Below are 22754 nucleotides of genomic sequence, written 5' to 3'. Positions count from 1 at the left end.
GTTGGGTACTGAACCTACAGAAGTCTGTGTTGGTGCGGACTCAACGCCTGGAGTACCTGGGCCTGCTTCTGGATTTCTCAGAGGCGAGAGTCTTTCTCCCTTTGGACAAACTGCAGACTCTTCTAGCTGTGATGAAGTTGTTGGTGTCCCGCAGGTGGTCGTTGCTGCGTTTTTGCATGCATGTCCTGGGTCTCATGGTAGCCACTTTTGAGGCGGTACCGTATGCTCAATTCCACACTCGAGTCTTACAAAAGGAGATCCTGTCCAAATGGGATGAATCTGTTGTCCCTGGAATGTCAAATTTGGGTGAGCCAGCTAGTCAGGGATTCCCTGCTCTGGTGGCTGAGGTTGCCGGCCCTCGCTCCGGGAAGTCGTTCCTTCCTCTTCACTGGACGGTGATCACAACAGACGCCAACTCAACCGGTTGGGGGGGCATACAGGCCCAGGGTCGCTGGACCCAGGAAGAATCCCGCCTGATGATCGACGCGCTGGAACTTCGGACGATCAGGCGGTGCCTCTCCACATGGTCACAGAGGCTGCAGGGGCGTACGGTCAGGATCCAGTTTCTACAATGTTACGGCGGTGGCGTATGTCAACCATGAAGGAGGAACAAGGAGCTCTTCTTCAGCACTGGAGGTCACTCACATCCTGTGGTGGGCAGAGTGGCGCGTGCCAGCTCTGTCAGCCGTGTACATTCCGGGTGTAAAATACTGGCAAGCGGACTACCTAAGCCGTCAGATGCTGGACCATGGGGAATGGTCACTACATCTGGATGTATTTCGGCTCCTTTGCCTAAGGTGGGGCACGCCAGCTGTGGATCTCCTGGCTTCACGACTCAATTGGAAGGTACAGAGTTTTTTTTCAGGTCAAAGGATCCCTGGGCGGACGCGTTGGTGGCTCCATGGGGGCATTAATGGCTGATTTATGCTTTTCCCCCACTCAAACTTATACCACGTCTGCTTCGCAGAGTGGAGGCTGAGGGGATTTCGGTAATTCTGATTGCCCCAGATTGGCCTCAGCGTCCGTGGTACGCTGACATAGTACGAATGGTGTCGGATGTTCCTTGGCGGCTGCCGATGCGAGGGGACCTTTTATCACAAGGTCCAATACTTCATCCTGCTTTACCGTCACTGGCTTTAATGGCATGGCTGTTGAAAACCAGGTGCTAAGGGACCGAGTTCTGTCGGGTTTGGTAATATCCACTATGCTGAGGGCACGGAAGTCACCTTCTAAGAAGATTTATCATCATACGTGGAAGGCCTACATCTCCATGTGTCAGGATATGGGGTGGCGTCCACACACGCACTCAGTTTCCAGGATCCTGCTGTTTTTGCTGCGATGAGTGGATCAGAAACTTACCTTAAGCACCATTAAGGGACGGATATTAGCTTTGGCTGTCTTTTTTCAGCAACCCTTGGCGACTCATTCATTGGTGAGTACATTTGTTCAAGGGGTTCGACATGTGGCCCCTCCAGTTCGACCACCGCTACCTCCATGGCATTTGAATCTGGGGCTCTCGGTGCTTCAGAAACCGCAGTTTGAAAACATTAGGGAGATCCCCTTATTGACACTTTCTCAGAAAGTAGTCTTTCTAGTGGCTATTACATCTGCCAGGAGGGTTTCTGCGTTGGCAGCCTTGTCTTGCAAATTTTCCTACTTGATCCTCCACAAGGATAAAGTGGTCCTGCATCCACAGCCTTCGTTTCTGCCAAAGGTGTTTCGGCCTTTCATCTAAATGAGGACATTGTGCTTCCGTCCTTATGTCCTCAGCCATCACACCCCAAAGAGGTGGCTTTGCATTCCTTGGATGTGGTCCGGGCTCTGCGAGTGTATCTGTCTGTTGCAGCTCCTTTTCGGAGGTTGGACTCTTTGTTTGTATCGGTGGCTGATCTGAAGAAGGTACTGTCGGTCTCGTCGGCCACCATTTTTCGGTGGATTAGACAGATTGTGGTTCAGGCTTATGCCATAAGGGGGCGGGCGCCTCCCTTTCCTGTTACGGCACATTCTTACAAGGCAATTGGTGCCTCTTGGGCTTTCCAACATCAAGCATCTGTTTCTCAGGTGTGTAAGATGGCAACCTGGTCGTCCGTTCACGCTTTCACCAAATTTTACAAGGTTGATGTGAGCACATCTTCGGATGCTTGCTTTGTCCGCAAGGTTTTGCAGGCGGCTGTTTAAGGTTGCAACTCCTTCATTGAGGAGCTCCGGTTGTTATAGATGGAGTTATTTTCTTGTTCCCACCCCTCATTTTTTGACACTGCTTGGGGACGTCCCTAAGGTCAAGATGAAGATGCTGTGTCCGTCAATGAACGAAAGAGAAAATAGTATTTTTGTACTCACCGTAAAATCCTTTTCTCTGAAGTTCATTGACGGACACAGCACCCACCCCCCTATTTATGTTTGTACTGCTTTTGATGAACTGAGCTGCTGGATGCAGTGTGAGGGTTTATAGCCAGTAGGGCAGACCCCGGGGTGGTACTGTGCAAGTGTTGCTTTTATTTAACACTTTCTGCCTAGTCCTCTCCTAAAGGGGCAATATAACCCTAAGGTCAAGATGAAAATGCTGTGTCCATCAATGAACTTAAGAGAAAAGGATTTTACGGGGAGTATACAAATCCTATTTTTTCCCCCCTTTTTTAAAAAAAGTGATCAAATTACCTCTGTTCCCAGCTGCATACGATCTGGGGCAGGAAAAGTAACATTACACTAATCTTCCAGTCAAAGGCTGTGCAGGGGGGAGGCAAGTCATGACAAGTCTGATCGTTGGAGAGAGCTGATCATGGCGTGTTCTCCTGCTTAGTGTGGTCACTTTTTAATAGGAAATCAGAGGGACTGGTGGGAACACCAGGCATTTCACTCAAAGTAAGCAATACAATGAGAACAGGATACTTTTTGTGCAAGTACATGGTACAGCAGGCACATACTGTATCACCGATATGAAATGTAGTAATAAACACTTTAACTACCAAATACATTATTTAATCTTTTACCAATATCCTAATTATTTGCAACTGAACCTTTTTTGTATATTAATGTGGTTGGGCATGTGACAAGGATGTGTCTTTTGTCAACTATACAGGCTCCAGAATTCGATTGCCACTTGTTAGCCAGCATCTCAGCCCAGGAAGTAGATGCTGAGTCCAGAGATTATGCCTGAACAAAGATTGCATTGCGCTATTGATAAAAATATAATAAAAGTATTATCAAGGAAATCATGTGACTTCTTTGAGATGATACATTTTAGTAATAATAAATTAGTTACCCTGCCCATACAGAATTAGACTTTGGATAGGATGCAGCTGCTGTTCAGCCAACAGTTTTTCATCCAGCTACATCAATTTTTCAATTAAAGGACTTCAGGTGGTGGGATGGTGACACGGATACCATTAAAGCAAATTTTAGCCAGTTCATCATGAACCACTCAAAATGTGCATGTTGTATGGCCAGCTTCATCATGCATGCAACTAATATAGCTTCTGCCAGATCCATTATATGTTTACTGTTGAAAACACATTCTTTAGTGTCTGACTATAAATGTGCAAGTGTCGCTAGTTCTGTCTTTTCCCTTAGGAATCTATTATGCAAGATTCTTCTTTTTCTAGCCTTATTGCTGAATGCCTAACACAACTTTCCCTCTGAATGCAGTCAGTGTAGCAGTACAGAGAAAAACCTTTATTTCTTACAGGGTGGCATTACTTATTAAAGATGTTCCTACTTTGTTGAGTTATTTACTGGCTTGCCTTTTCTATTTTTTTTTATTTTTTTCTATTCTGGTGACATTTTACAGACCACATTCTTTAAAGACCAATATAGCCTTTTCTATAAGGATATTAATTATTAATTGTGGAATAATTGCCAATAAAAGTGGCATGTGCTTTATTTAATTAAAGTTCTACAGGGAACTTGCAGGCAATTTTATTTATCTCGCCCTGTTAGCCTATGGTGTGAATCCAAACACCTTCAAATATTTTATGCCCACATAAAGCTACATGATTCCATTTAAAATCCATTTTCTAACACTGTGCAATACTAAGTACCGTATATACTCGAGTATAGGTCGATCCGAATATAAGCCGAGGCCCCTAATTTACCACAAACAAAATGGGAAAACTTATTGACTCGTGTATAAGCCGAGGGTGAGACATGCCTGTCCATCCCTGTGTGTCCGTCCATCCCTGTGTGTCCGTCCATCCCTGTGTGTCCATCCTACCTGTGTCCTGTGCCTTTGTCCTTCTGCAGCCTGTGTCGATCTGCATGTAAAAACATGCCAGGATCGCCGCACCTCTAATTGTCTGTGACAGACGGCGGCCATTCCACTGTTCAAAAGCCGCGCCTCCGTCTGTGATAGGCGGAACACTCAATTTCCCAGTAGTCAGTGTTCCGCCTATCACGGACATCCTCTCATCCTCGTCCGTAGTACGAGGATGAGCGGATGTCCGTGATAGGCGGACCACTGACTGCTGGGAAATTGAGTGTTCCGCCTATCACAGACAGGGAGGCGCGGCTTTTGAATTGTGGAATGGCCGCCGTCTGTCTGCTCGACACGCTGATCGGGTAGACAGACGGCGGTGACTCGAGTATAAGCCGAGGGGGGCACTTTCAGCCTCAAAAAAGGGGCTGAAAATCTCGGCTTATACTTGAGTATATACGGTATGCTACGGTATCTCTCTAGCCAGCTCTTTTCTACTACTAGTACTACTTTTAATCAAATTCCTGATATCAGAATTTTATCGTTTGACTTCCTCTTGTCAGTCACCAGTGGGATAATATCAGTTCACTTACCTGAACCTGGTACATTTTTATTTATTTATTACAGATATTTATATAGCACCAATGTATGCAGCACTTTACATATATATTGTACATTCACAACAGTCTATGCCCTCAAGGGGCTTACAATCTAAGGTCCCTATGTCACATTCATACATACACATACTAGGCCCAAGTTAGACAGTATCCAGTTAACCTAACAGCATGTCTTTGGATTGTGGGAGGAAACCAGAGTACCTAAATTAAACCCACACAGGCACAGGGAGAACATGCAAACTCCAGGCAAAATACTTGTGTATCTGTAGCTTTGCATATTTCTAAGTCAATAAAGGATACTTGTGTTTAAATTTAGTGTATGCATGTAGGTCTTATACATTTATATGTGAAGTAAAGCAAATAGAGGGAAATTTAGTTGAGTTCAGTTGGCTCTTCACGTTAGGTTGTAAGTACATAAAATGACCTGAACTTTTGGAATTTGTACCCAAAAAAAGGAAAGCAGGGTAGAAAGGACTAACCCCCAGTATTGCCTGTGGGCTCCCTGCAGATGATCATTTGTCTGTTACTGACTTAGCCTGGCTTGTTCTGCACTGCATCTAAATGTTGAGGTAACCAGCTTGGTAAAGGAGCTTGCTTTTTTCATGGCAGAGCTACTCCACTGATGACTTGTGGTGTGATGGCTGAAAAAAAAAATCTCAAGAGGGAGCAAGAAAGGTTCAGAAAGGACAGATTCACAAAATGAATAAAGCAGAAGAGGAGAGATAATTTTACTGCAAGTACTCAGGTACAAAGAGATCAATAAGCATCACAGTAGTGACATCACTAACTTTCACTCCAGATTTTAGGGGAGTAGCAGAAATGGCTCAAGTGCAAAACATGTCACTGGCAACAACTCACATGGGACCGGATCAATAAGTGATAACTAACATGTTTCTATGGTGCTACTCCCTCACTAGCTGGGAGATGGAGATGACTCTACATCAACCCCCCTTGCTAGTGAGGGAGACATCACAGCATTCCAGGATATCGAGAACACAATTCCATTGTAGCCATTGAAAAGCTGTTATGGGTGACATCACCAAGTATCACTAGGGGCCATGCCACACAAGCCATCTATGACCTCTTACATGTTTCTATTTAGTTGTTCCTTCACCTGGAGAGTGAGATGTTGCTACTTTTTGGCATTATTCTCCACTAGCAAGGGCGTGTTTCCTTTGATATAAGTGAAAGTACCACCTGAGTAATTCTGAGGTTGTTGATATTGGATGGTTTGTTTCTAAAGTAGAAATTTAGCCCCCAGCGACAGAGCTCACCTAAGACACAGAAATTACTTTTAGTTGTAAACTTTTAAAAAGGCTGTTGGGCCTGTTTCACATGGGCTTTAGTTGTATAAAAAACTGTTTGAAAAACAAGCTTTGATTAAGCATTTGCAGAGCTTTCAGCAAGATTTTTTGGAAGCTTTTAAAGTACTCTTTAGCTCCAGTTTGTAAACGTTGAACACAAATTCTAGTGTTGATTGCCACTATAAACAAGTTGTTAACAGGCTTCAGCACTAATTTAAACTTGTTGAAAGCCTGCCGATGCTTGCTAGCAGCTTGCTTAACCTCTTCGCACCCACGCTATAGCCAATAGATGGCTACAGGGTGGGCCTAAATTGCCATGAGGGTGTCCATGGTACGTCCTCCCATGCATGTGCTGCCTACATGCCCCCTGCGTGGCATGGGCAGCATCCGCTGTGATCAGAGAGTCTGTGAGAGATCGGAGAAAGGGGCCTACCAGTGCTGCCAATTCAGTACCCATCAGTGCGTCATCATCAGTGCTGCCTATTAGTACTGCCTATCAGTGCCACCTATCAATGTAGCCTATCAGTGGCCATTTGTGCAACCTCATCAGCGCACATCAATAAAGGAGAAAAATTACCTGTTTGCAAATTTTTATAACAAGCTATTAAAAATTTTCGGTCTTTTCATATGGGTACAATGGGGCATGACTGCAATTATCATTCAAAGAGTGACAGTGCTGAAACCTTAAAATGGGCCTGGAAAGAAGGGAGTTTAAGTGGCAACCAGCACTCCCATTGGGATCTGTGTTTGACATTTAACAAATAGATCTGAATGGTACTTTAAAAGCTTCAACAAAGCTTGCTGTTCACACTGTTCTTCTACAAGTTGAAGTAAAAACATGTAAAACTATTTCAGATACAAGTTTCAAGTGCTTTGAGTGAGTACACTTCAACTCCTAGGTGATCTAATAATGGTCAAGAGTTTTCATGTGTTCCCATAGCTGCATAGAAACTATATTCCATTAGATTATTATGTCAAAAAGAGAAAGGTTGAGACTTTTAATGAAACATGCAGCAGGGAAACAAAAAGGGCACTATGTACTGATAAGTGTATTTATTCCATGTAACAATGCATATACTCATGGCACACATGCAACTATAAAACAAATAGTATAAAAAAAAAAAAGTTTTCATATATTTACAGATAAATATATGAAAGTGACCAACAGTGCATTCCTCCCAGCAATCAACAGTGTTCCTGGGAGGAATTCACCGAGCCATCAACTCCTCTCCACTCGGCTCTCCACTCAGCTCTAACTTGGCTCTCACGTCACACACACAGTCCCACCTCCGCCACCGGCATTGGACCAGTGTTCTGTCTATCACGTGAGCTGATCCGATGGCAGAAGCGGGACTGTGTATATAACTGCCGGCTGAGAGCCGAGTAACAGGAGATGGGCACAGATCGGGCTGCACTGAAGCAGCAGATGGGCACAGATTAGGCTGCATTGAGGCTGCAGGTGGGCACTAATCAGGCTGCATTGGTGCTCACTGACCATTATTTTGCTTCAAAGTGGTTTTAAAAAAAAAAAAAAAAATGTTTTTTTCTCTGAAACTTCCCTCTTAAATTGGGGTGCGTGTTATACGCCAATAAATACGGTAGTTAAGGGTAAATTTGCAGGATCATGAATCGTACTAGACCATGTTAAAAATGTTTTATATACGAGTCTACAGAAATTAAAATATAATAAGTTCCTTTTATAAAAAACACAGATGCCATAAGGAGGAGCAAAGCAATGTATTGCAAGAAAATAATGAAAAGACAAAAAATAAATAAAAAAATAGAACTTTGAAAGGAGAGAATATTGTTAAGACTTGTGATTATCTTCCCACGCTGGTAAATTACACCCACCCACTCATGCTGTGCTTATTTTTCTTGTACTTAATAACACTGCAAGCCATTCTCTCGTGACTCTGGTATTGCCAATGACTATGAAAACAAAATAACACAAATCTCCTAATATGCCACTTTTTGTCCAAATTAAACTAATATCTGTATCATCATTGCCACCTGTTTGGAAAAAAGCTGCTTATTTTCGACTTTTTATTGATTCATTGTGACAAAGGGAAAGTAAGTAATCATCATTTTGCAGCTGTTTCTACTTCCTTCTTGTTCCATACCTGAAAACTGTTTTTTTTTTTTTTTTTTTTTTTTTAAAGATGGGTTGCAGCATTCCTTCCCCCTTGAAATTAAGGGTCAGATCAAAGTGGTTACTTTGCTTTTTCTTAGAAGAACAAAACAACATCTAGACGAGGTATAAAAATTGCTACTGGTACAGAAGAATAAATGCCCCTATTATGTAGCTGGTGGTATGTTTTGTGCATTAGAAGCATGAGCTTGAACAATTATCGCCCTTCTTTTTTCAATAAAAGTAATGTATTTCGATTAAATGTATCCATGTCACAAACTTGTTTCTTTTTTACACTTTGAAGACATCACATTTTATATTTTCTTTTGTTTGTATTTGAGGTTTTTTTTTGTTTTTGTTTTTTAAGTTGGCCATTCATGCAAAGTTTGGTTACTTTTTTCAACTTGAAAGTTTTGGCATATGCATTGATAGCCAAATGTGGCACATCTAAGTAAGTAGATGAGATAAACGGTCATACAAAATTGTCATCTTTGTGTGCATACCAGATGGAAGAAGAGGGACCAGCCTGAAATGTTGCTTTGTGCACTGGATCATGTGAGGGTGCTCACCTTATCTTATTGTGCATCACACTGTGTTAGCCTCAGCGTGCTATATAAGTACAGGGCCTTGTTCTGTAAAGTTCTGTCCCTGAAGACCCCATTCGTGGTATTCTCATTGTGAAGGGTGAAGCTAAGATGGAATCTGGTCCCGTTACAACTTGTAGCATGTATGCTATCTGTGGTGGGAAGTGCAGGGTTGAAGCCTTTTAACCCTTTTGCTTCCACCAACCTAAGGCATACAATCCCTCTCAGGCGACCAGGTCACTATACCTTGTGTTGACTGCATTCCCCCTTCTGCTATAAGCTCATGGTAGCGTCAGAACCATAGACTGATAGCAGAACTGTCCCCCATACAGTGCTGAATAAAAGAATAGCTGTGATCAGTAGGTGGCAAACCCTGATTGCAGCCATTCATCGAAAATGCCCCCCCACCACTGCTTCTGCCCACAATGTGCCTTGTGTTCTTGCTGCTGCTGACCCCTTCATTGGTGTGATCCAATTATTTAAATTTTTTGCTAAGCAAAAAAAAGATGGAAAAAAAATCATGTTTAATAGTTTATAAAATTTTGCAAAGAGGTAATTTTTCTCCTTCATTAATATGCACTGATGAGGCAGCACTAGTGGGCACTGATAGGCTGCATTGATAGGCACAGATAAGGCGGCACTGATAGCCACTGATAAGATGGCACTGATGGGCCCAGATGGGTGGCACTGATGAGCACTGATAGGTACCACTGATGGATGGCACTGATGAGCACTGATAGGTGGCACTGCTGGGTGGCACTGATGGGCAGTGATAGTTGGCACTAATGTGCAGCACTGTTGTTGAGGCACTGATTGTGGGCTCTGATAGGTGGTACTGTGGGCACTGGGAGGCGGCACTGTTGCCTATTCCTAGATTGCACTGGCAGGGGGCACGGGTGGGCACTGATGTCCCTCTCACAGCCACCGGTGATCGGCTGTTTTTTTTTCTTATTCTCATGCTGTCACTGCGAGGAGAATAAATAGCCAATTACCGGCTTTGTTGACATCACACGATCAAATGTCATTGGCTGACAGCTGATCACGTGGTAAGGGGTCAGGATCGACACCTTACTCTGATCTATGATCCAGCGAGTCTCATAGACTTGCTGATCACAGAGCGCGTCCTTCAGGGGGGCGTGCAGGCCGCTTGGGCACAGGAGGACATCACTAGACATACTCTCAGCAAAGGAGGTCCATGCTGTAGCTGTCATTCGGCTAAAGCGCGGATCTGAAGTAGTTAACCACTTAAGCCCCAGACCAATTGTCAGCCTAAGGACCAGAGGTCTTTTTACAATTTCGCACTGCACTGCTTTAACTGGTAATTGCGCGGTCATGCAATGTTGTACCCAAACAAAATTTGTGTCCCTTTATGCCCACAAATAGAGCTTTCTTTTGATGGTATTCGATTGCCTCTCAGATTTTTATTTTTTACGATGTAAAAGGAAAAAGACTGAAAATGTTGAAAAAAAAAAAAAAGATTTTTTCTACTTTTTGTTATAGAAAGAAAGAAAAATCGAATAAACTAAGTTTTAGTCATACATTTAGGCCAAAATGTATTCAGCCACATGTCTTTAGTAAAAAAAATGTCAATAAGCGTATATTTATTGGTTTTCGCAAAAGTTATAGTGTCTACAAACTAAAGTAAGTTTTCTGGAATTTACACAGCTTTTAATTTATGACTGCCTATCTAATTTCTTGAGGTGCTACAATGTCAGGGCAGTACAACCCCCCCCCCCCCCAATGACCCCATTTTGGAAAGTAGACACCCCAATAAAATTGCTGAGTGGCATGTTGAGCCCATTGAATATTTTTTTTTTGTCCCAAGTGATTGAATAATGACAAAAAAAAAAAGTTTACAAAAAGTTGTAACTAAGTGATATATTGCTCACACATGCCATAGTTATATGTGGAATTGCATCCCAAAATATATTCTGCTGCTTCTCCTGAGTACGAGGATACCACATATGTGGGACTTTTGGGAGCCTAGCCGCGTACGGGACCCCGAAAACCAATCACTGCCTTCAGGATTTCTAAGGGTGCAAATTTTTGATTTCACTCCTCACTACCTATCACAGTTTCGAAGGCCATAAAATGCCAAAATAGCACAACCCCCCCCCCCCCAAATGACCCCATTTTGCAAAGTAGACACCCCAAGCTATTTACTGAGGCATGTTGAGTCCATGAAATATTTTATATTTTGCCACAAGTTGCGGGAATGTTACAAACTTTTTTTTTTTTTGCACAAAGTTGTCACTAAATGATATATTGCTCACACATGTTATGGGCATAAGTGAAATTACACCCCAAAATAAATTCTGCTGCTTCTCCTGAGTAAGGGGATACCACATGTGGGGGACTTTTTAGGAGCCTAGCAGCGTACGGGACCCCGAAATCCAAGCACAGCCTTCAGGATTTAAATATAAAAAGCTACCAAAAAAAACTGTTAGCGATCGCAGGGATCAGGCCTGACTCTGCGAACGCTGCAGTTATGTGTTTAGATTTTTGTAAGTGACAGTAATGGATCGATACTGCACTTGGGTGGGCTGGGCGGAGGGGCAAAACGCAGGTGCTAGCAGGTATCTGGGCTGATCCCGCTAAAAATGCATTTTTTGGAACCCTAAACTGCTGGGGACGCTAGTATAGATCTGATCAGATCAGATATTGATCTGTTCAGATACTATACCACTACGGGAGGTTTATACATTTCGCGTGGGGGTTAGCGGTACTGGCACTAACCTAGCGCTGCCTGGGGCGACGCAGACCCTGACCCTAAAACCTAATTGATATCACCCGCCGGGTGATCAGGGGGTTAAACCTTTATTGGGTAATAAATGGTGGGTGCCCTGATGCTATAAAAAGCAAACTAACTAACCAGAGTTACCCGTAACACTTATACGGTGATCACTGGTGAAAGGGTTAACTAGGGGCAATCAGGGGGTTGAAACCTTTATTAGGTAGTATATGGGGGTCCCTGACACTATATAAAAACCTGACGGGGAACCTAAATAACTAACTGGCTAACCAGCGTCACCAGTGACACTTATATGGTGATCGCTGGTGAAAGGGTTAACTCTAGGGGCAATCAGGGGGTTAAAACCTTTATTGGGTAGTATATGGGGGTATCTAATGGAGATAAAAAATACTAAATCAGTGAAAATAGCAGATACCTCTTAGTGTGGTTATACACAGAATACCCTGAATGGGAGTGAATAATCAAATAAATGTGAGATAATACAAACAAACCTCTGCTGATAAAACCCAAACGTGTAAAAAGAATATATTACACCAATGATACCTAAAGATTGGAATCGTATTGGGTATCAGAAAATATATATGGTGAAAATAAAAATTACACTAAGTAATATTCATATAAGGTGAACCTGCAAAAAAAACAGTATAACATCCAAAAATCTGTTATCTTATAACAATATTGAAATAATGTGACATCCAATGGTCCATTAACTCATAACATTAGTGAGACGTGAATATAGAAATTGTTTGGGAACATGGTAAGAATGGAACAATGTTCAAAGAGTCCATATACAGTCTCTAATTGTGAGGTTTCCCACAGTGAGGTAGTGACAGTAGAGATATCCAACACGAACGTGACTTGTGCTCAGCCTCCACCAATGATATTATTGCCGCTTACCAGAAACGAATGGTTCCTTATTACAGAGAACCATGTAAAGCAGTTGACTAATTCCCCAGTCCAGGGCCTCCACGGATGAAATGTAAGGGACTCCAGAGCCCGCTCGTCTCTCAATACACTCCCGTTCGTGGATTTACATAGAAGGCAATGAGACTCACAATAGTGTAAAACCCAAAATTAACTTTAATCGAACGTAAGGGACAAATGCACACTTACAGAAATGACGATTAAAACGATCGTTACAGCAAAACCGAGCCGGCCGGTCTCGGTTAGCGCCCGTTACACCGAAAACATACAACACGAGATGGTGGCGTCAGGACGTCGCTCCTCCTCCCTTTTGGGAGGAGGAGCGACGTCCTGACGCCACCATCTCGTGTTGTATGTTTTCGGTGTAACGGGCGCTAACCGAGACCGGCCGGCTCGGTTTTGCTGTAACGATCGTTTTAATCGTCATTTCTGTAAGTGTGCATTTGTCCCTTACGTTCGATTAAAGTTAATTTTGGGTTTTACACTATTGTGAGTCTCATTGCCTTCTATGTAAATCCACGAACGGGAGTGTATTGAGAGACGAGCGGGCTCTGGAGTCCCTTACATTTCATCCGTGGAGGCCCTGGACTGGGGAATTAGTCAACTGCTTTACATGGTTCTCTGTAATAAGGAACCATTCGTTTCTGGTAAGCGGCAATAATATCATTGGTGGAGGCTGAGCACAAGTCACGTTCGTGTTGGATATCTCTACTGTCACTACCTCACTGTGGGAAACCTCACAATTAGAGACTGTATATGGACTCTTTGAACATTGTTCCATTCTTACCATGTTCCCAAACAATTTCTATATTCACGTCTCACTAATGTTATGAGTTAATGGACCATTGGATGTCACATTATTTCAATATTGTTATAAGATAACAGATTTTTGGATGTTATACTGTTTTTTTTTGCAGGTTCACCTTATATGAATATTACTTAGTGTAATTTTTATTTTCACCATATATATTTTCTGATACCCAATACGATTCCAATCTTTAGGTATCATTGGTGTAATATATTCTTTTTACACGTTTGGGTTTTATCAGCAGAGGTTTGTTTGTATTATCTCACATTTATTTGATTATTCACTCCCATTCAGGGTATTCTGTGTATAACCACACTAAGAGGTATCTGCTATTTTCACTGATTTAGTATTTTTTATCTCCATTAGATAGTCTGTTTTGTCGCATTCTAATCTTTTTCTGGCAGGCGACAAACACACTACTAAGTTCAAACTTTGTTGTTTCACTTGAGTACATATTTTTTAGTTTAGTTATTATTTTCGTAGCGCAACCCACTCCTTTTTTCTTTTTTGCCAAATGTAGTATAACATTTGGGTTGCTGCTTTTTTCTTTAGTTTTTTGTTTAATTCCTTTTTAAGCGCGGCGTTCCTCTGTTTTCCAGTATATGGGGGTACCTAATGCTATAAAAACCTGGCGGTGAACCTAAAAAAATATCTAGCTACCTAGCGGCACCAGTGACACTAATGCAGCGATCAGAAAAACGATTGCTTAGTGACACTGGCAAAAGGGGGTGAAAGGGTTAACTCTAGGGGCAATCGGGGTTAAACCTTTATTAGGGGGGGTAGGGGGCTACCCTGGTCCTAACACTAACTGCCCTGACACTTTTTACTGTCACAACTGACACTAAATGCAGTGATCAGTAAATAAATGATCACTGCAATCAGTGACACTGTGACTGGGACGGGGGGGGGGGGGGGCTGGGGGGATCGGGGGGTGATTTGTGTGCCTATGTGTACCTACATGTCAGTGTAGTGTTGGTCCACTTACTATCTCTGCTCTCCTCGCAGTCCGGTCAAAAAGACCGCCCCAAGGACATCACTTCCTCCCTGCTTGTGTTTACACTACACAGGCGAGGGAAGCTTCTCATTTGCTAGGAGCGATCGAGAGGGGATGGCCTGAAACCAACGGCCATCACCTCATCCCAGATCGCTCCTGAAGCAAAACGGACCGCCACATCCGGGGGGAGGGGGTCTGATCGGACCCCCCACCCGCTGGAAGGCAAGCACGTACCGGTACGTGCCTGTGCCTGTCGGTGCCATTGTGCCGACATATATTTACATGCGACGGTCCTTAAGTGGTTAACTCTCTCTTGCTTGAGAGAAAAATATAATTTATTTTGGCTGTGTGATATTAGTTCTGATGATAACATCTATCTAATAAACTGTATGCAGTCATTGCACAGCTACTTTTATTGTTTTCTGCACAATCTAGATGTTCATTTTAGTCACTGACCATCGTATTTAGCCATAGGTATTATCTCTGGACTATTTTTGAGCAATTCAAGAAATGTGTAATCTTAACTGTCAATTATGAACGTTACATTTCTACAGCTGACAATTGTAATGTGCCCTTAATACTTTGTGATTTGGGGGCCTCTATGAATCATCAACTTATTTCTTCTAAAGTTGAGCTTTATTTTTGTTTAAAATATTGTACTACTCCTTTTATTCCTGTAAAATAGAATGAAAAAGTCTCGAGACTTGTTGTCAGGCTAGGTTCCAAATGCATCTTTTTTTTGTGAATTTCATGGTAGGCCAAACCAGCTGAACCCTACAAGCGAACTAAAATGTTTACGGTATAAAAATTCCATTAAAAACTGCTTGCAGCAGCTACTCACATTATTTTTTGATTGGTTTCCTTTGATGTTTTTTATCTATTTAAAAATATTTTTGCCTTTTATGTATTCTTTGTTTACAACAGGTACTAAATAAATCTTATAGCGTGTTTTTCTTCTCAGTAAAAATTAGCAGCACGATTTCATGTAATGGTAGAACTACAATGGCAGGAGGAAAAAATACGTTATATTTGATGGTATCACCTGTTTTTTCTGCAGTAATTTGCCATAAAATAGGATCTGATCTTCATCAAAGTCACAATAGACAAACACTATGCGCTTAGGCCCGATGACACACACACAATTCAAATTTTCTCATATCTTCATTGATCTCACCCATTAAACATTATCAGTGCTGGAGGAAAAAAATAAGTGAACCCATTACTTACAGTAGTTTGCAAATCATGAGTCCCATTAATGAAATGCGTTTTGGAGGCGTGGTTTACAGCTACTTTGATTGATAAAAAAACACTCAGGCTTGGTTCACATTTACACCGGCTGCGGATCGCACAGGACCGCTGTGCATCCTTGTTCTAAGTTTCAGGGACAAATCAGGGCCAGATCTTTGCCTGAATTTGGCCCTGAAACGGAGCCAAAGATGCACGTTTCTAAGCAGTGTGCTCAGCAGCCGCCCTGGGGATATGTGAACCAGCTTCATAGAGAGACGGTCAAATTCTCCTGCTATGCAAATTGGATGCGTAAAACCAACATCCAATTCGCATAGGTGTGAAACATTTTAAGATTACTGTTCATGATAAGCATCAGCTGATGTGAACCATGCCTCTCAAAAAGTACCTCTCTGAAGACAATTGATCAAGAGTAGTTTATCTGCATAAGGTGGGAAAGGAAAACAAAGCAATCACTAAGTGTTTTGGCATCCATCAGTTGACAGACAAATTGTCTTGGAGCAAGTTTGTACTGTGGCTACTGTTCCTAGAAGATGACTACCAAGGCACAACACATAATCCTCAATGAACTAAAGAAGAACCCACGAGTAAGAGCTAAAGGTTTAAATACATCACTGGAATTGGCAAACATCCCCCCTGTTCATGAGTTCACCATGTGTAAGTCTTTGAACAGTCAGGGTGTCCATGGCAGAAAACCACGGAGGAAGCCGTTGCACGACTGAAGTTTGTCAAGCATCACTTTGGCAAACCGCATTGCTACTTTGAAAATGTTTTGTGGACTTATAAAACAAAAGGTAAATTATGTGAAAAGAATATTCAGCTCTACTGGATGCATGGCACAAAAAGGGCACATCTTACCATTATCAAAGCATCATCCTAATGGTGGAGGGAACATCATGATTTGGGCTTGTTGTGCTGTCTCATCAAGGAGGAAATGGATTCTCAAGTTTACCAAAATATCCTAAAGGATAATGTCAGGGTAGCTGTCTGCCAGCTGAAGCTTAGCAGAAGTTGGGTGATGCATCAGGACAATGACCCTAAACATCAATGTAAACTTTTCTCACCCTCTGTCACCTTGTCTTAACCCCCCCCCCCCCCCAAGGGCAAGGTCCCTGTAGGGATGTTGTACTTGTTGTTAGTTTTCTTTCATGTACACATTTTAATTTGTATATCGAAAACACCTGCACTTAATAAACATGACAAATAAACAACAAAACAAGGTATGAATTGGAGCTACTGTCAATAGGACATCTCATTGTCCATTACTGTAAACAAACTTCCTTTAAGGTGAAGACAGCACTAACATATTGTCTTTATGTTATTGTGCATGAATCAATAGTCCAAATAATAAAACATGTTGTGTTTTCTCAAAGTGCATTTTTTATCTGTGTCTTTAAAATAGTACACTCACAGCACACTCACCAGATGTTGACTGCTATAATAAAAATAAGTGAAAGAGTGTTTTTTTTTATCGGTGTGGTATGCAGTCCCTTTAAGCATTAGCCACTGGATCCCTCTCCTTTTTACAGCCTTTGAAATGCCACCATCCCCATAAGGGTACTCATTACAATCATCAATGGGTAATAGAAAAGAGAACCACGTCCAGTGTAATAGTTTTGTTTGAATATCTAACAAAATAACAGGATGACACAATTCCAAAAAAAAGTATTGACATGTGTAAACCAGCAAATTGAAAAAAAACATGCATTGTGCCCAATACCAATGCATTGCTTTTCTCTGTGCCTTTAAGGCATAAACAGACACCCCACACTCACCAGACGTCGACTTCTAAAAAAAAAAAAAAAAAAAGCCAGATAGCGCTTTTCCTTCGGTGTGTAATGCTTATAGCAAATGGTGGTCCTCTGTCCCTTTAAGTAACAGCTTCTGTTACTCTCCTTTAAGGACTTGCATTTCATCCATCCCTATAGGGTACCTAATCCTGATACAAGCTTCTGTATATCACATATCAGGGTACCTTATGTGTGTGCTTCTTCATGAGTACCTATTATGACAATGTAGAAAGGATAACCTAAATTGTATGTACAAATCTCGGGGGGGTTTCCCTGTAATCACCATTTTACTTTACCACCGTTTAGTATTTTGTACACTTAAATGTTGTATGAACATGGCATTACATTACATTATTTGTCTACTAATTTGGCTGAACATTCCCCCTGCTTCCTTCGTTCTTATATCCCCCCATATCCCCATCTCGCCTTTCTCCTTTTTTTTTTTTTTTTTCAATAAACACTTTGTTTTAATGGTAAAAAATATTGATGCTAATATATGACCCACTATTCCATGTCATAAGGTTAGGAAGAATGCTATGCTCTGTCAAACTTTTCAGCTTGTATAAATATAAAATGTATGACATTAATATTAATTAGTTGCAGGAAAATTATAAAATATAAATAGACTAAGCTAATAATAATTTCTCATTTAGCGACTCTATTCTGGTTTGTTTTTCAGTTCATTAGTAACAGGTTGTATTAGGACATACCATCACAAATATAAATCCTAAGAGCGAGTGCATTATCAGTCACTGGGGAAAATGTAAAAAAGTTATATTACTTGCAAGCTTCTTAAAGTTGTTCAGACTTCAGTTTGGTGACCCCAATGGCCATGGTTATCACATTTCCTTGCTGCATGTGTTACCTATGTTGTTTTGTGCAATGCTGAGCAGAGGTGTCACCTACTCCTAGCTTGCTGGCTCTTCCATATACTATAGTATCAAGGGGCAGCCCACACTAAGCTGCATCATGGCTGTAGAATGGGGAACCATGGACCCAATTAAGTCCAAAGGCTCCATAGGGTTTTGGAAACTATTTAAAATTTTAGCATGCACCCTTTTTATGAAGATTTCTTTTTTCTATTTTTTTCTCTCTGTGATCCAGCCAGTAACGAAACCCTTGTCTCAGAGTGGTCTCTGTAACTATAGGGGAGCAGTAGAGGAGACAACCTTGGACAGCACTGTCTGGAGAGGTTTGAGTTAACTGGACTAGAAGAGTGATGGACTTTACAGGAGAGACTAAAGAACTAAAGCCTAGCTCCAGCTAACACGTTTTGAGCAGTTGCGGAAACATTTCCTTTTGGGTTGAAAGTTGTAACTAAAAAATAAAAAGCCAGTCATTGTAAGCACCCCTGTCTATTTTAACTGGCTTGTCTCAGCCCTCTATCTTTCACTTTTGCTGCACAGCTTGGTCTTGTAAAGCACAAATAAACCCACTGATTTACCTGTTTACTTAAACTCAAATTCAAGGCATCCTTATGGTAATAACTCTGTTATGTCTGCTCTTAACCACACTTTCAAGCCCTCAAATGGTTGGCATCATAGCATCAGCAGGTCAAACAGAGGCTAAGATGGCACCTTCCTTGACTTTAAAGGAAAGGGGAATTCAGTTCCACTTTAACCACCTCAGTACCGTGCTATAGCCGAAAGACGCCTACAGCACAGTAAAATCTCCAAAAATGCAGTTTGCCTTTATGTCTATAGTAAATCATATGAGCAGGGGATTTATTAAAACAATTTACTAAATATAAGCCAAGTGTGAAATTGTTTAGGTAGGTAAATTAGGCACAGAATTACTGTCAAGTTAACTGATGGAGTTGAAAGCTTATTTATTTTATTTATTCATTTATTTCAATTACTTATATAGCACCGTCAATTTACACAGCTCTTTATATATACAGTGTACATTTACATCAGTCCCTACCCTCAAGGAGCTTACAACCTAAGATCCCTAACTCCGATTCATACATACTAGGGCTAATTTAGACAGGATCCGATTAACCTACCAGCATGTCTGTGGAGTGTGGGAGGAAACCAAAGTACCCAGAGGAAACCCACACAGGCACAGGGAGAACATGCAAACTCCAGACAGATGGCATTGTGGTTATAAATCTGGTGTAGGCATTTCTCCCCAAGGCCCATCTGCTCGGGGCACTCTTTGTCCTTGGTTAAAGCTGAACTTGAGGCAAATGGATAATTACACAAATATAATATACATGCAGGAGCTGTTTTGCCTTCCAAAGGATTTATATTTGTTGGTAATTCTGATATTTACAGAGCTCCGTACAGGTCTTGTTCTTTCCCTAGCCTTTGATTGGACCATGAAAAGAAAAGCAGCAGACTGATCTCTTTCTGTAGGGGTCCTTTCACACGGGACAGATCCGTGATGATCCTCTCCATGAACATCCACTTGCTCAGCGGAGATCGCTCCGTCAATCCCCGCTGAGCAGGAAGATGACAGGTCCGTCTCTGCGTACTGTGCAGGGACAGACCTGTCAGAGCGCCGCTATCCCCTATGGGGGATCGGATGAGGACGGACCGTAGAGTCCGTCGTCACCCGATCCTCAGATGGATGGAAAAGTAGGTTTTTCCTCTGTCACACTTTTTCATATTGGAGCAGGTCGGATGTCAGCAGACATGTCAACGCTAACATCCGACGCTCCATAGAGGTATATGGAGCACCCGTTCAGGTCCGCCTAAAAAACTGACAGGCGGACCTGAACAGATAGTTTGCGTGAAAGAGGCCTAACTCTGCTCTCTACTCCTATCAGCAGGCCCCTATTAGCACTTGAGCACTGCAGCACAATTGACTGAGCTCATAGTACTGCTTTTCTATCTCCCAGTATGAGCTCTGCTGCACAAGGGACTGCAAGAGGTTGATAATAAGACAAATTCAGGAACTTATACTGCTTGCAATACAAGAGATACATTTATGAATACAGAGCTGTCTTAATGTGTGTCTTTTACAGTATATCTACTGAGAGTACAGCTTTAATACTTCTGAAATTCAGCAGGACTGCAATAATCAGATCACTTTTGTATGTACTTTTTGTTTAGAGATCTGAGGTTTTATATGCTAAAAGGTAATAAAATAAATAAAATAAAGTAGATGTTGTAGTATGAATAGAGGCTGGAGTGTTCATCTAGTGATCAGGACATTTCTTTGTTCCAAACAACATAAATAGTGGTTACACATTACACTTAAAATATGTTAATTCCTGTTATTTGCTGGTCTTTCTTTTTCATCTCTTTAAAAAAAAATGTTCACTGTCATTATGCAAACAAGCTGTCATATATCCTGCAAAGCTACCAGTTAGGATAATGAAGCTCTTGAGCCTAAATGGGAAATTGTGATTTCTTTAATGAATTCACATCCATGGTGTGGTTACGGAAGTTATAGTCATTGAATGCTAATTTCCATCATGTGTGATTCCCAGACACCACAGCCTTTTTAACACAAAAGTTTATTTCTAGCATGTTAGCCTCCAAGAGTTGATTTAATTTTTTTCAGCTGTCAATTGAATATGTTTTGTGAGGAAGAGTGATCAATAAAACGAAATACATAGAAACAAGGTGCTCCCCCATGTAATCCTCTTTATGGCTGTGTGTAAGCACAGTTAGACACTGTAGCTGTTCTAAAGCTCACAGTGGAAAACCTTTTTCAACTCATAATGGATCAGCTTTATTGGTTTCCATCCCAGCTTTCACATTAAATTAACTCAATTTGTTTTATTGGTATTTAATATATTCTTATGACTAGCACAGGTAGGCTTTGGATGGCATTGGAAATTTTAAATGGCTATTGACCTTCTAACCACTGAAATGCTGTGGCTTAATCCATTTATTTTCTTTCTGCAGATGACAGGTCCAAATGAGAAGCATTAACATTTACCAGACAGCTCAAAAGCTATTTCTTGCTGTGCCTCGTGTTTTTTGTTTATTTTTCCTAGAGGAACATACTTTTTGTCGTGCAGTGAGCACATGAGACACAGACAGAGAAAAATATTATTTTAGGAGGCTCCTGTACAAATATCAAAGTAACTGCTGCGCTCTCTGGCCCTTCTTCTGACTGTTGTCTGCTTTGTTGTAGGAACCCCTCTGCTGGTGAGACGGAGCAGTGACCCAACCATGGGACCAGTGCCTGATTTTCATCCTGGATCTTCTCACACTGCTGATCAGACCATGAAAGTTACTGTCCAGGTTAGTAGAAGACAAGCGATTTGCTTGATAGAACTGGCCATATCAGTGCTGAACTGAAAGCTGAACTCCAGGTTTGATCTTAACTGATGGTTATGACTAAGGCCTTATAGGCTGAAACGCGTCAACCTTTCTTATTTGCATTTGCTCACTGTGGCTTGTTTATAAATACTACATTTTTTTTTTAAGAGCAATCACCAGAGTGCGGATCATCTTTTCCTTATGATCTTAACTTGTTGGTGCAGAGCGCACGCAAATATGCATCCTCTCGGCGGCCAGGCCTTGTCGCTGAGCGGCCACATATTTGCAGGCAATAGCGCCAGTAGAGTTGTGCCGAGACCATATGCCGTGCACACTGCTGGCACAGTGGCCGGCAGGTAACGGAAACCTTGATCATGTGACTACCGTGACAGCCAATCATGCCAATCACATTGCCATATACCCAGCTCCTCCTCTCAGCATTCTAAAGATTTTAAAGGGCTGGCAGAAGCTGGCGCTATAGGGTTAATTGCATATTTACATACTTACAATGTAGGTATGCATATTACATATCTAATTCTTGAGACACTTCCCCTCTGTACACTGACCACAGGGGATCAGTCTTTCGGCACTGCTGCCATTAATTATTATTAATATACAGGATGTATAAAGCTCCAACAGTTTGCACAGCACTTTACAATAAGAGCGCAGACAGTATAGTTACAATTAATTTCAATACAGGGAGAATCAGAGGACCCTGCTTGTTAGCGCTTACAAAAAAGGGAGAGTCAAGTGATACAAAAGGTAATATCTGTGGTGGATGAGCTGATGGAGAAAATAAAAGTTCAGTTGTTAGGTGGAGGCAGGGTAGGCTTTTCTGCATGAACAGAGTAGGAGATAGGTTGGTGTAGGGATTTCCAGATAATGGGAGAGGCTCATGGGAAGTCTTGGAGGCGAGCATGGAAGGAGCTGACAAGGCAACTAGAGATCAGGAGGTCTTGGGAGGAACAAAGAGAACAGTTTGGTTGGTATTTTGAGATGAGGTTGGTGATGTAGCTGGGGGTACGAGTTCTGGATGTCTTTGTAAGTAGATGGTAGTATTTTGGGTTTAATTCCTTGGGAGAGTGGCAGCCAATGGAAAGATTTGCAAAGAGGGGTGGCAGACACTGCATGGTAAGATTGAGGAGTCTGGCAGCAGCATTCATAATGTACTAATGGATTAACGCAATGCCTTATTTTTGTTT

General features: G+C 41.8%; 1 protein-coding gene across 2 annotated transcripts in view; it reads left to right on the top strand.

Moving 5' to 3' along the window:
• Positions 1-22754, top strand: part of PARD3B (par-3 family cell polarity regulator beta) — a 2156380-nt gene that overhangs the window by 349849 nt on the left and 1783777 nt on the right. For both annotated transcript variants that reach the window (XM_077448525.1, XM_077448526.1), the window contains exon 4: positions 21425-21534. In XM_077448525.1, coding sequence (XP_077304651.1) covers positions 21425-21534 — 110 coding nt within the window. The remainder of the gene's footprint in view (positions 1-21424; positions 21535-22754) is intronic.

This window comes from Lithobates pipiens, unplaced genomic scaffold (assembly GCF_037356315.1).
Source record: "Lithobates pipiens isolate NorthernLeopardFrog02 unplaced genomic scaffold, aLitPip1_a1.2 Scaffold_22, whole genome shotgun sequence".
Classification (NCBI taxonomy): Eukaryota; Metazoa; Chordata; class Amphibia; order Anura; family Ranidae; genus Lithobates; species Lithobates pipiens.
The sequence above is the reverse complement of the archived record's forward strand: the minus strand, read 5'-3'. Positions and strand labels throughout refer to the sequence as shown.